Below are 12,151 nucleotides of genomic sequence, written 5' to 3'. Positions count from 1 at the left end.
AGAGGGGGCAGCTTATTGTCCTGTTGTGGCTCAACATCTCTGCTGGATCAGTGTCTAGTGTTGAGACTACAGAAAACTTTATTCAGTTTTTAGAAGAAAGTGTTTATAGGTTTAGATCTGAGAATTTTTTAGGAAGAGAAACTTGCAAGCAGCCCCATCTCTTGAGAATTTTGTAAGGAGAGAAGCTGATCTATAGGAAAAAAATGCAGAATTCTGAGCCATGCTTGGAAAATGAATTTAAAAATGCTGTTCGGACAAAAACAAGAATGAAACTCAGTCTACTGAATTTTAGCTCAGAAGTCTTCCTGCAAAGGTCAGAAGGTAGGAAGACTTTAAACTCCTAATTCATTGAATATAAATCAAGGTGATTGCTTGTTCCATACTTTACTGAAGATTCATTCTAATTTTACTCTGTTGGGATTGCCTGAGCCTGGCATTAATGTCTCAGTAAGTGTTGCACAGATACAGCATCTATTCTACTCTAGAAACTTTTACTCCAGATAAATTTCTATGCCACAAAACTGCCACCCCTTAGGTTTAGTGAATTTAGGAAAGCTGACGGGTTGGATTTCCTCTTTAAAGACATTGAATGCATCTGAAACATAAATGCTTTCAAGATAGCGTTGTAAAATAAGGTGGCTTGCTTGCTTCCTTTGATTAGGTTATTTATCTGAAGGGTACTTCCAGAAGAGGGCTGCTGTGACTTTAAACAGCATATTCAGTCACCCCTGCTCAGTTGGTAGGTGCCTGGTTTGCAAGCAGTAAAACCTCTTTCAGGCATGTAATAGAACATTCCGTTTCCTGTTCCCTTGCTGACACAGAGGAGTGTTCCTGCTGGCAGTGATCTAATCATAGTGCAGTAAGAAACATGGCAGTTTGATAAAACATGGTGGAGACAGAGGCTGAGATGGACGCATATGTTCTAGAAGACATTCTTGAGGTAGGAGCTGATTTACAAATTGCAATGAAATTGAAAGCCAGAAGAAAGAAATCTATCTACAGGAATATGCTTAGGAATTACTCAGTTGAGGGAGGAGGGGAAGAGCAGCTAGGCATGTAAGCAAGGCACACAGTCCTTGTTCTGTGAGATGTGCTGCTCAGATGGCTACTAAATTAGCTGAATTAGCATGTCAGTTGTTTGATTATAAATTGTGAGTCGGGGGTGCATGGTAGAGAGGAATAAAAGAAAGAACCTCAGACTTCATAAAATGCCTGCGTGCTTGTGACCTTTAGATTAACTCATTAAAAGGTGGGGTCTGCAAAGCAGCTTGCAAAGGCTTTAGTATCCTATGTCTTACACAATTAATTTACATAAAGCCCTGATAGTGCTTATATTTTGCTGGTTAAAGAAACTGCTTGTTTTGTTTGTATCTATTAACAAATTATTAAATGATGAGAGTTGCTAAATTGCTATATATACTTTGGTCCAGATTGGAAATAGTTATCTGGCTAAATGCAATACTTTTTTTGTTTTTAAAGAGAATCAGGATATTTATAAATCCTGAAATGCTAAATTTTGCTGGTTTCCTTGTCAAAGCATGAAAATATATAATTTGATATTTTTACTGTTTTAAAGGATCGCAGTTTGATTCAGTCTTCCTTTGTGTATCTCTAAAGAGAAACTATATTTATGTTTTCTATCTGTTACTGAATAAATGTTTATCAGTTGAGTTTTATGCAATCTAAAGATGAAGGGAAGAAATAACCATTTCTCGTTTAATTGGTCTAGGTTAGACTACGATACTGAGTTATTGCAGGTTTTTTAAATACCGGTTAGATTTCCAGATCTGTTTTGTAGGCTAATAACTCCAAGGAAGGCCAAGGATGTGATTGATTATTTTCTCTTTAACATGTGCGGTACTGGTGTTGAGAATTCTCAATTACTATAATACTGCTGTGGGGAGGGGTTGGGGGAAAGAGGGAGGAGAGGGGCTCCTGCGCATTATAAAGTGCTGCATGATCAATGAGCATTTTCTGGAGCCCTTGTGTGTGCTTGGAGCTGACATTGCAGTAAGATTCTTACAGCTTCTAGCTGTTCTGCAGAATGAAAACTGATTGTGCTGTTTGTTCTTTTATTTCAATCCATTCTTGAATTGAATATGCAATAGAGATACTTAATTTCTACTACTGCTGTCTCTCTCCACCTTTGAAAATATTTGTGGCCTCGTTCTATTTGACTTTCTTTATGAAGAACTAGATTCTATTTCATTAAGTAGATGACAACTCCTTTTTCTAGCTATATCTCCAAAATGCTAGTTCAATCTTCCTAGCAATATCCATGTGTTAGCTTTTCACTGCTCCTCTATTTGTTTTTATGTTTAGATTAAGCCTGATGTTTTAAGCAATATATTCCTTGGTAATTTGAAGAATATGAAAGTGAGTACGAATAATAGTTCATATTAATCTTTTTTGTTTCCGTAATTCCAATTTTGTGAGCAAAAATGCATTAGAATAGCCTTTATCCTTACTCTGGATATTTTCAAAAGTTCAATACGCCCAAGAGTTCTATCAATAATGTACGTTTTCTAAATAGTTGGACCTTTTGGGTGATCATTTTTTACTTAAAAGGTTTTCAATTTATATTCATGAAAACATTTGGTATCAATGTTGAACTAGTTCTGGAAATTATAATGAGGGGTGTGTGTGTGTGTGTATAGTCTGTCAACAATGGAGTTAAAATTATTATGGAGATGTTAATAGTTCATAAATTCAAATGAAAAGATATCTGGACTCATGCATTTCCTGGACATCTGATGGATTGAAAGGGTTTAACTTCTTTTTCCTATTACGTATAAAATATTTTTGCTTAAAATGTGTCATTTGCTTTCTTTGTTAGAGGTAGGGGAGATGAATGTGTGAACTATAATATGCCAGATCAAACACATTATGTCTTCTCCATAATTAAGCTAAATATTTAAGTGCATATGTATCATCTGAACCAAAGAGGAATATATATCCATATGCATTAAAGATTAAGTGGATTCCTGAGAGGTATTTAAATAAAAATCAAAACTGTGCTGTATCCATAGTGTAAAATGTTGTAATTGTACACATATATTAGATGAGTGTATCAAGTTATTTACCTTCCATAAATTCATTGTGCTCCTCTTTTTTGGTAATGAAACAAATCCTGTTGATATACCTTGACCCAGTTTCTTACTGACTTTTAATCAGTGTTGGCGACCTTAAATAGTAATGCTTCAAAGTTACTGTTTGTCTAAAATTACTTGTGTATAGGTACTTTTAAACTTTATACTGAGTTTGTAATAATTCATTTGGAAATGCTATGTCAATATGAAATGCATTTACAGTAAATTTTTAAATAAATTTTAAGTATCTTTTTCTGGTGCTTGTTCTCTACTCAGGTTCAACAAACTAAAAATCATTCACTCATTAATGAACCTCATTGTATTATTTCAGGAATTAGATTGGCTGTGCATAATCTTTTTATATCTTTTTATTTGTATTATGGTACTACAATTTTTTTAAGACTGATTTTAGGCCATACTCATGACCAATCCCTGCCCCCAGATTATTCAGTATGTGAAGTTTAATAGGATTTTTAAGTTTTATGTAGCATCTGTGGAATTTATTCGTAGATTCAAAGGCCAGAAGGGACCATTGTGATCATCTAGTCTGACCTCCCATGTAACACAGGTCGTAAGGTCCCCCAAATTTTGTTTGTTTAGAAACCCTCACACTGTAAATAGCACTCTTTTCTCCAACTGCCGTTTTACCCAGCAACTTAATTTGATACAATGTTTACATAATTATGTTGACAGATGTTTGTACAGCACTTGAACATTTAAAGAGCTATGCATTTAGCAGTATACAATAGCATTAATAATTTGGTTGTCAGCTGAGACTGAAGTAGAAATGGACTTTATATCCTAATGCACAGTCAAGCTAAGGCTGGATTCATTGCATGTATGCCATTTTATTTTGAATCAAAGTGATGATTGCATAAATAATTGTCATCCAATGACCAGGCATGCTACAGAATCATAGAATATCAGGGTTGGAAGGGACCTCTGGAGGTCATCTAGTCCAACCCCCTGTTCAAAGCAAGACCAATCCCCAACTAAATCATCGCAGCCAGGGCTTTGTCAAGCCTGACCTTAATTTCAGCCGAGCTCTTAGTGCAAGGAACACCACTATATTAAACAGAGATAGGGAAGGGAATGGTTCAGAGAAAGATTGTAAAGCAAATCTATGTATACTTACAGCCTTACCCACCATTATTATAGTGTTCCTTTGGTTAAAGTAATGAAGAAATAGTCTGGCTCATGTAACAGCTACAGTACTACTTTGTTGAGCAGATGAGGAGTTTGTTCTGAGGTCTTTTTTTTTTTCCTCCAAGGGCAGTCTGGACTTCAAATTCTCAAACAAATATGACTCTTACAAATGTAGAGTTGAAGAATTAGTCTGCGGAGGAGGGCGGGTGTGTGTGGGTGTGGGTGTGTGGAAGCTGTGGTGCCTGACTTGTAATTTACATGGCACTTATTAGCAGGAGGGACTAATCCTACTAGTTATAGGTAGTAAATAGCAATCATGTTCCTTTCTCCAGCCCCCTCTGACACCTCCAGCTCCCAGAAAAGGAGGGAGCTAGGATTTCTGCTCATATACTTTTCCTGGTCCTTGCTTGGAGGCTCATTATTTCATAAATGTCTGGCTAGTAGTTGTCTACACATAAAATTAAATTTTTCACCCCTGAAAGCTGCTGGAAGGGAGAAAAAAAATCTTACGCCCCTCTGCCTCATACACATCTACCAGAACCTTCTGATTACAGCACCACCTCAGAGTTTACAGGTTGGCGTGAGTGGTCGTGTTTCTGGTACTTTACACCATTACTAAAGCCACCTGGCTGGCTTGCAGGGGGTTTGGTTCTTTACAGCTCCTTCCCCAGCTTTCATTTTGAGCCCTCCCTCTCCCTCTAAGAAGTAACTTCCTATGACTGCCTCTGTTGCCTTGATCACAGCTTTCCTCAGTGACAGTAGGGAATTGACAAGATATTTAACAGATTCACTGAATCTTGCAAGACTTTGAAAAGTATCCCCGATGTTAATTTTGATCTCTTGCTGCTTGACAAAAATGAGGGGAAACAAACTGGAGCAGTCTGCCTGCAGACTCCTGAGGGCTATATTGCATGGGTTTGCAATAGGTTTATGTTGGCAAAGTTTTTGTGACTCTCTAAGGGTTTTTGAAACATGGGTACAGATTTTCAGGAAGGATTGAGTCTTCTTTTTGTCTAAGCAAAGGCACTCCCACCCCCTTTTTTTATATGACCTGGTGGGTGTTGAGCACTTTTAAAAATAATTCCCCAACTCTTTTAGTTTAACAAGAATAATCTGCAGAAACTGAAGATTTAGATCCTTTCATCTCATAAAAGCAAGTTTCTGTCACTGGTGTAACTAAATTTTCCAAGCGCTGCAGCTGTCTGTCTCAAGGTCAAGCTGCTGTCCATCACCACATCTGGATTTCTTTGTCTAACCTGGAGCTGAAATAAAAACTGGTTCTCTGTCTCAATTTACTTGTAATCATCAAATAGCAGTAGTTTTGCACTTTAATTAGATAAGTGTGTACTTATATAATTAGCCATGTGTCCTTTTCCCGAGGATTTTATGGGTTTCACTGGCAAAGTGAAGCCAGAGGGGGAATTTCTTGAAGTAGATTGGACAAACATATTGGCTGCTTTAGCCTTTTGGTGGCATTTTTGAGGGGGGAAAAGTTGTCTGTTTTTATCAGTTTTGGGGAAACTCCCTGCTGTGGGAATTTTATGGCATAGAGGTCTTGGGGAGAGTATATAAACTTTGATAAGACTCAATCTGAAATAGTTTTTTCATGAACGCATTGTTGCTTTCCACTATAGCTGCGATATTGATTTTTTTCCCCCCTTTACTTTACTTTAAAGCAACAAGTATGTTTTCCTAATGTCTGTGATTGGTATCTGACAAGTTGCATTATAAATCTAGAATAGTTACCATTAATAAGCATTAATAGTTCTGGATGACTGCATTTTTACTTGCACAACAGTATAAGCACAATCTTCTGTTATCTCATCTCAAATCTACTGTATTATTTCTTGGCTCTCCTGTCAGAAGAAGTGTACAGGACTTTTATGTACCTTAATTTATTTTAACAATTTCAGTTTTATCTCTGCAAACTTTAATTACATCTTTTAGACTTCTAAGGAAACAGGCCTTTAAGTTCCCTTCTTTCTTTAGCTCAGGCAGCTGCCATTTTTCCTACATATATTGACCATCTTTTCAGCTCTCTTCCTCTCTGGAACGTGGTGACTGTGTATACTAAAAGGAAGTGGCCTGCTAAAAAATTGTAAACCATATAGTAAAAAACCCCTGTTCTGTTGCTACAACATCAGAACATTTGGGAAGAAGGTCTGGGGTAGCTGGCTACTTAAATTGGCAGTTATTTTTGCTGTTTGTGGGAATGGCAGATGAGTGTACAGTTTCATAGATCCTCTCTGCTTTAGCCACAGCTGAAGCAATTGTGCAAAACTGGTTACCAGCTTTTAACATGTCTGTAATAATGGACAATATCGATGACAAATATTTGAATATTCAGTGTGGATCTCCCTGTGCCTCCTTGTGTTCCCGTGGGAGGGCATTAATGGGTGATGTGGCAGTGACTCTTCCTCAGTTCCCCCTTACTGCCTGTGGAAGCAAGATGGAAACTGGGAAGTATCTGACTACTAGTTTCTAGTTCTGGATAAAATACAGTTTGTCTTCCGCACTCCTTTGCAAACTCTTCTGACTGTTTCATATGTGACCACTGTGATCTGTATTGGCCTGATTGGGCTGGGTATTAACAGTTATACCTCCCAGTACTACAGACTTCAAGCCTGTGCAACCTGTGATGGGCTTATTCTCTTGAAAGATTGACACAGCAGGTGTGTCTGCTGTCTAGGAGAGACATGTATATTGAGCAGACATTTGGTATGCTTATCCTTCTCTGCACAAATGCAGAAGATGAAAGACTGAAACTCCATCTTCTGGAACAATCCTGAACGTCTCATCAGATGCTGAGGAGATGAGCTCCAGAATTCTGCTAGTGGATAAGTCTGCCTCGTCCAGCACTCTGTTTAGTTGACAAGCAATATTGAAGATTAGCATGGAGAAGATGGCAGCAAAGCAGACCTCAGCATGAACAGTATTCAAGTTGGCATCAACACCTCAAGTGCCTAAGTCTGGCACCGCGGGGGTCCATACCAAACACAGTGTAGAGCTCAGTGTCCTCCCATAAGGTAAGACATTTTAAAGCCTCTGGAGAGAAATACACCAGACCCTGAGGCATGGTACTGAGATCTGGGGAGGAGCAACCACAGCTGACCCTCTGACACGGACTGTGGCTCCGGTGATGCATTCCTAGTCATCTACACCTACTGCAGAGGATAAGCCTAGGAGAGAACTGGGACAGTCGTCAGTGAAGATCCTGCCTTAAACTGACCACTTTCAGTGGTCTATCTATGTAGCAGAGTGCTCTGTTTATGGATTAGAGACTCCTGTATTGAGAATTTATCCATTAAACCCATCCAAGCAGTACAATGGCATTGCATCTTATGCTGTGGTTAGGTTATAAAGTCAGCGCATAAGGCGAAAATCGCATATAGTCAAAATTACCCTTAAATCTGTTAAATCGCCCATAAAGTACAGTATACTGTACATGGTTTTGTGTATACAACCCTGTACAGTAATATATATAATGTATACAATAATGTATAGTATATGATAAAGAGTGCGTATGCAAACTAAATTTTACAGTACTTTACTTAAAAATAAAGGGGGTTGTCAGGGCTTGATGTCGATCCAGGAGACAGAGGTGTCGGAGAGCTTGGGTGATGGAGAGCGAGTCATAGACGAAGTGGTTGGCTCTGGTTCAGCTCAAGAAGTTGATTGCGTAGGCTCATCTGCTGCTGGTTGTTTTTCCCTGAAAAACATGGTGATCGGCAACTGTCGCTGTTATCTCTTGAGCTGCTCAAACATTTCTTGATATGGTCTCAAATCATCCGTAATACTACATGTGATTTTGAGGCTTTGTTCTATAGAGGGATCGTATTCAGAAATTAAATCATTCAAGTGTTTTGCTGCTTGGAATACTTCAGCAAATTTATGAAGATTCCAACTTGCTGGCTCTTCCCGTTAGTTGTTGTCATCTTCGTCTTCTGTAGATGATTTTATCAGTTCTTCTAACTTTTTGTTAGTTAGTGTTTCTCTATGGCTCTCAATTAATTCTTAAATTTCTTCCTCAAGGATGTCATTGAAGTCATCACCACCCACTTGCCTGGCTACCTGAACAATATGTTTCACTTCTTTGTCAATGGTTGGGAAACCCTTAAAATCATTCACACATTCTTTCCATTGGTTTTGCCAACATGCATTGACTGTTTCGGACTTGATTGCATCCATTCCCTGTTTAATATAAGTGATGCAATTGGCAATGTTGAAGAACTTCCAGCTCTCCATCACATTAAGATTGGGATCAGCATCCATAGTGCTACGTATCTGTGAGAACGTAAGCCTCATGTAAGTGGTCTTGAAACAGCTAATCACGCCTTGATTGAGAGGATGGAGGTGATATTAGGTGGGGGGTGGGGGAGAGAGACGATTTCGACGTCGTTATGTGCAAACCAGAGTGCTGCAGGGTGACCAGGAGCATTATCTATGAACAGCCACACTTTAAAGTCGAGTCCTTTCTCTTCGAGGTACCACTTGACCTCCGGAATGAAACACTGGTGGAACCAATCCAGAAATAATGCTGCCGTCACTCAAGCCTTCTTATTTGATTGCCAGAACACAAGCAGGAGATTTTTTTTCTTGCTGTCATGGTATAATTCCCCACTCTGAACCTTAGCGTCCAAAAGATGGGGTACCAGCATGAATTCCTCTAAGCTCAGTTACCAGCTTAGTACTTGTAGCGCTGCCACCAACCAGGAATTCCAGTGCCTGGTACACTTTGGTCCCCCCAAAACCTTGCCCAGGGACCCCCAAGACCTAGTCCCTCTGGATCTTAACACAAGGAAAGTAAACCCTTTCCCTCACCATTGCCTCTCCCAGGCTTCCCCTCCCTGGGTTACCCTGGAAGGATCACTGTGATTCAAACGCCTTGAATCTTAACACAGAGAGGAAAATTCACCTTTCCCCCTACTTCTCTCTCCCCCTCCCAGACTCTCCCTGAGAGAGAAAGTAATCCTAACACAGCGAGAAAATTAACCTTTCTCTCCCCCTTCCCTCCTTTCTCCCCAACGATTCCCTGGTGAATCCCGCCCCAGCCCCATGGGGTCTCAAACCAGAATAAAAAAACAATCAGGTTCTTAAACAAGAAAAGCTTTTAATTAAAGAAAAAACAGTAAAAATTATCTTTGTAAATTTAAGATGGAATATGTTACAGGGTCTTTCAGCTATAGACACTGGGAATACCCCCCCAGGCTAAGTATACAAGTACAGATTAAAATCCTTCCAGCCAAATACACATTTGAACTCCTTCCAGCCCAATACACATTTGCAAATAAAGAAAACAAACATAAGCCTAACTCGCCTTATCTACCTAGTACTTACTGTTCTGAACACATAAGAGCCTGTATCAGAGAGATTGGAGAGAAACCTGGTTGCACATCTGGTCGTCCTCAGAACCCAGAGAGAACAACCACCAAAATCTACCCTCCCTCAAGATTTGAAAGTATCCTGTCCCCTGATTGGTCCTCTGGTCAGGTGACAGCCAGGCTCACTGATCTTGTTAACCCTTTACAGGCAAAAGAGAGATGAAGTACTTTTGTTCTATTAACTCTTACTTATCTGTTTATGACACTTGCCTTTTAGGGCACGGGGATTTGCAGCCCAATTTTATTAAATGCCTAGCCGCATTGCCACAAAACAACACAGTCACACAGTCTTTAGCTGCTTTGAAGCCAGGGGTTTGTCTTTCTGATTTTGAAATATAAATGCGGTTGGGCATTTTTTTCCAGAAGAGCCCAGTCTTGTCAGTATTAAAAACTTGTTCTGGAAGATAGCCCTTTTCTTCTATGATTTTCTTTAATTGTTCAGGGTAGGCTTTTGCTGCCTCTTCGTTGGCAGAGGCATCTTCGCCAGTAGTCTGCACGTTTTTGAGGTTGAAGCTGTTCCTAAAACTGTTAAGCCAGCTGTGGTTGGCTTTGAATTCCTTCTTGTCAGAAGGCTGTCCCTCTACAGCAGGAGGTATGAACAGCGCGTGGAGGCTAAGAGCCTTTTCTCGCAATGTATTGCCATCGATAGGCACACGTTTGTGGTTCATGTCTTCCAGCCATAAGTTTAATGCCTTTTCAGTCTTCACTAAAGTCTTATCATGCCCCTGGCTCGTCACCTAGCAGTTATTGGAGCACTTGATGCCATTGCTTGACAAATTTTTCTCTCTCAAATCTTGACGGCACAGATGCTAACTTCGTTGCGTACATATTTACATGCCACGTTGGAGACCGACATACTGTCTGAATAAGTCCAACACAGTTTTTCCTCCAGCATTGGAACAGATCGCTGTTTCTTCGGTTGAACACCAGATAAAGTAGTTGGTTTGTGTTTAGGGGCAATGTTATACAAAAAAATACGTATCTTTAAACACTAGAATCATACTCAGCGTGGCGAGATGCTCACACTATGAGAGGCACGTGGGAACTGACACCGACTGAGGGAACAGCAGATTCACGTCTCCCATCTCACACTTACTCCGGGGCATACACTCATTGGGTGGAATTGCCCACACTATTTACAGGTATCTTTTTTTTTGCCGAGCGTGTATAGTTGAATTTGCATAAGTTAAATGCATGTATGATACGACTTGCTTGTATATGATCAAGGCCAGAGGCAATGACAGGGAAACCTGGATGGAGGTAGGGGAAAGAAGCTGCTTAGAAATCTTTTTTTTTTCTTTTTTTCCCCTCCTCACTGAGCTCACTTTCCCAAAGTTACTCACAAGCTTTGTTTTTGTCTGTAAAACAGGGTGAGGGAGGCACAATACCACTAGTGTTAGTCCCTTTTATGTAAGCCCCAGTGGACCAAAGATTAAATAGAGCTCTTTCGGGGCAATAACAGCCTTAGCAGGAATAATGGTCTTAACTGAAGAGATCTTGTAGGTCTACCTTATAAAGACGGAGTCAAATCTACTGTGCTTTTCTATCGGGTTTTTATGCAGTTTAACATAGCCGCTCAGAGTGGACTCTTTCTCCGACTGAGCCATTCGGTACTCACTACCTGCTCCAAAAAGTTCTTTCTAATGGGGAACCTTAGCAGGAGTGTCTCAGGTCCTGAGATTTTTTTCTGTTTTGTACAACCAGTGTAATCAAAATCTGAGTATCAAAAAATTTGGATTCTGAGTCTCCAGGAGTCCTAGGAGGAAGATTCACACTCTGCAGAGGAGGAGGCAGAGACCTTTAGTTTTTAGATCTTTGGGAAGCTTAGTTGTTGTTTGTTCACTAGAAGGGAAGCCCCAGGAGGACAGGGAAGAATCCAAAAAGCCATTTGTGTCTGATAGGAGGGGCTTATTCCCAGGATACTGTAATATATTTGAATGAAGTGTCCAGTTAGCTCGAGGAGTCTCAGGAGTAGGCTCCCTCCAAGAATAATCCTTATAATAGCTGTAAAGAGCTGGTCACGGACAGTAATATGACCACACGAACACTCATTTAAGCAACATAAATCTCCAAGCAGATGAGTGCTGCTTGACAGGACAGTTCCGAGAAGCCAGGATTACTGGAGTCCAAGTGTGTTGCTGGATTTGGGTGACCAGTGCAGAGGATGAGGGCAGCAAGTTCGCAGGTGCTCGGTAGATCGCCTTCAGCTAGTCTGGCCACATGTCTCTCATGCCTTATATTTGTCCGTGTTTGCTAGACTTTACTCTGTAGAGAGCTGACTGGTCACTTCAGGAAATGAAGGCTGCATGAGGAGATTGTCTATCCAGGTAACATCCCTCCCTGATCAGCAGAGACCTCAGTTTGGGCCATCTCCTGATGTTTTCAGGTAGTATAGCATGTCTGCATCAACATTAACATTCTGGCTGCAATGTTAATCCTGTGGACCGTGGTCCAGGTAAGGACAGCGGGTAGGGAGTGGAGGAAGGGGAGCAGGATAGTAGAGAAGGGAAAACTCCCAGCAAAACCTAAGAGCTC

At 40.2% G+C, this 12,151-nt stretch overlaps 1 protein-coding gene across 8 annotated transcripts in view; it reads left to right on the top strand.

Annotated features, from left to right (window-relative positions):
- ANKRD17 (ankyrin repeat domain 17) overlaps positions 1 to 12,151 on the top strand; it is a 118,100-nt gene that overhangs the window by 15,956 nt on the left and 89,993 nt on the right. For 4 of the 8 annotated variants that reach the window (XR_004000722.1, XR_004000723.1, XR_004000721.1 and 1 more), the window contains exons 1-2: positions 828 to 940; positions 2,323 to 2,376. The exons of 1 other annotated variant lie outside the window; for it this stretch is intronic. Coding sequence is in view for 4 of the 7 variants with exons in the window: in XM_030565209.1 (XP_030421069.1) it covers positions 887 to 940; positions 2,323 to 2,376 (108 nt within the window). In the remaining 3 variants the exon portion in view is untranslated. Of the gene's footprint in view, positions 1 to 827; positions 941 to 2,322; positions 2,377 to 12,151 lie in introns of those variants that run through there. 3 more of the 8 variants (XM_030565205.1, XM_030565204.1, XM_030565207.1) reach the window with 2 other exon arrangements.

Source organism: Gopherus evgoodei, chromosome 5 (assembly GCF_007399415.2).
Source record: "Gopherus evgoodei ecotype Sinaloan lineage chromosome 5, rGopEvg1_v1.p, whole genome shotgun sequence".
In the NCBI taxonomy this organism is placed as follows: Eukaryota; Metazoa; Chordata; order Testudines; family Testudinidae; genus Gopherus; species Gopherus evgoodei.
Note: the sequence above shows the minus strand (reverse complement) of the source record. Positions and strands in the feature narration are given on the sequence as shown.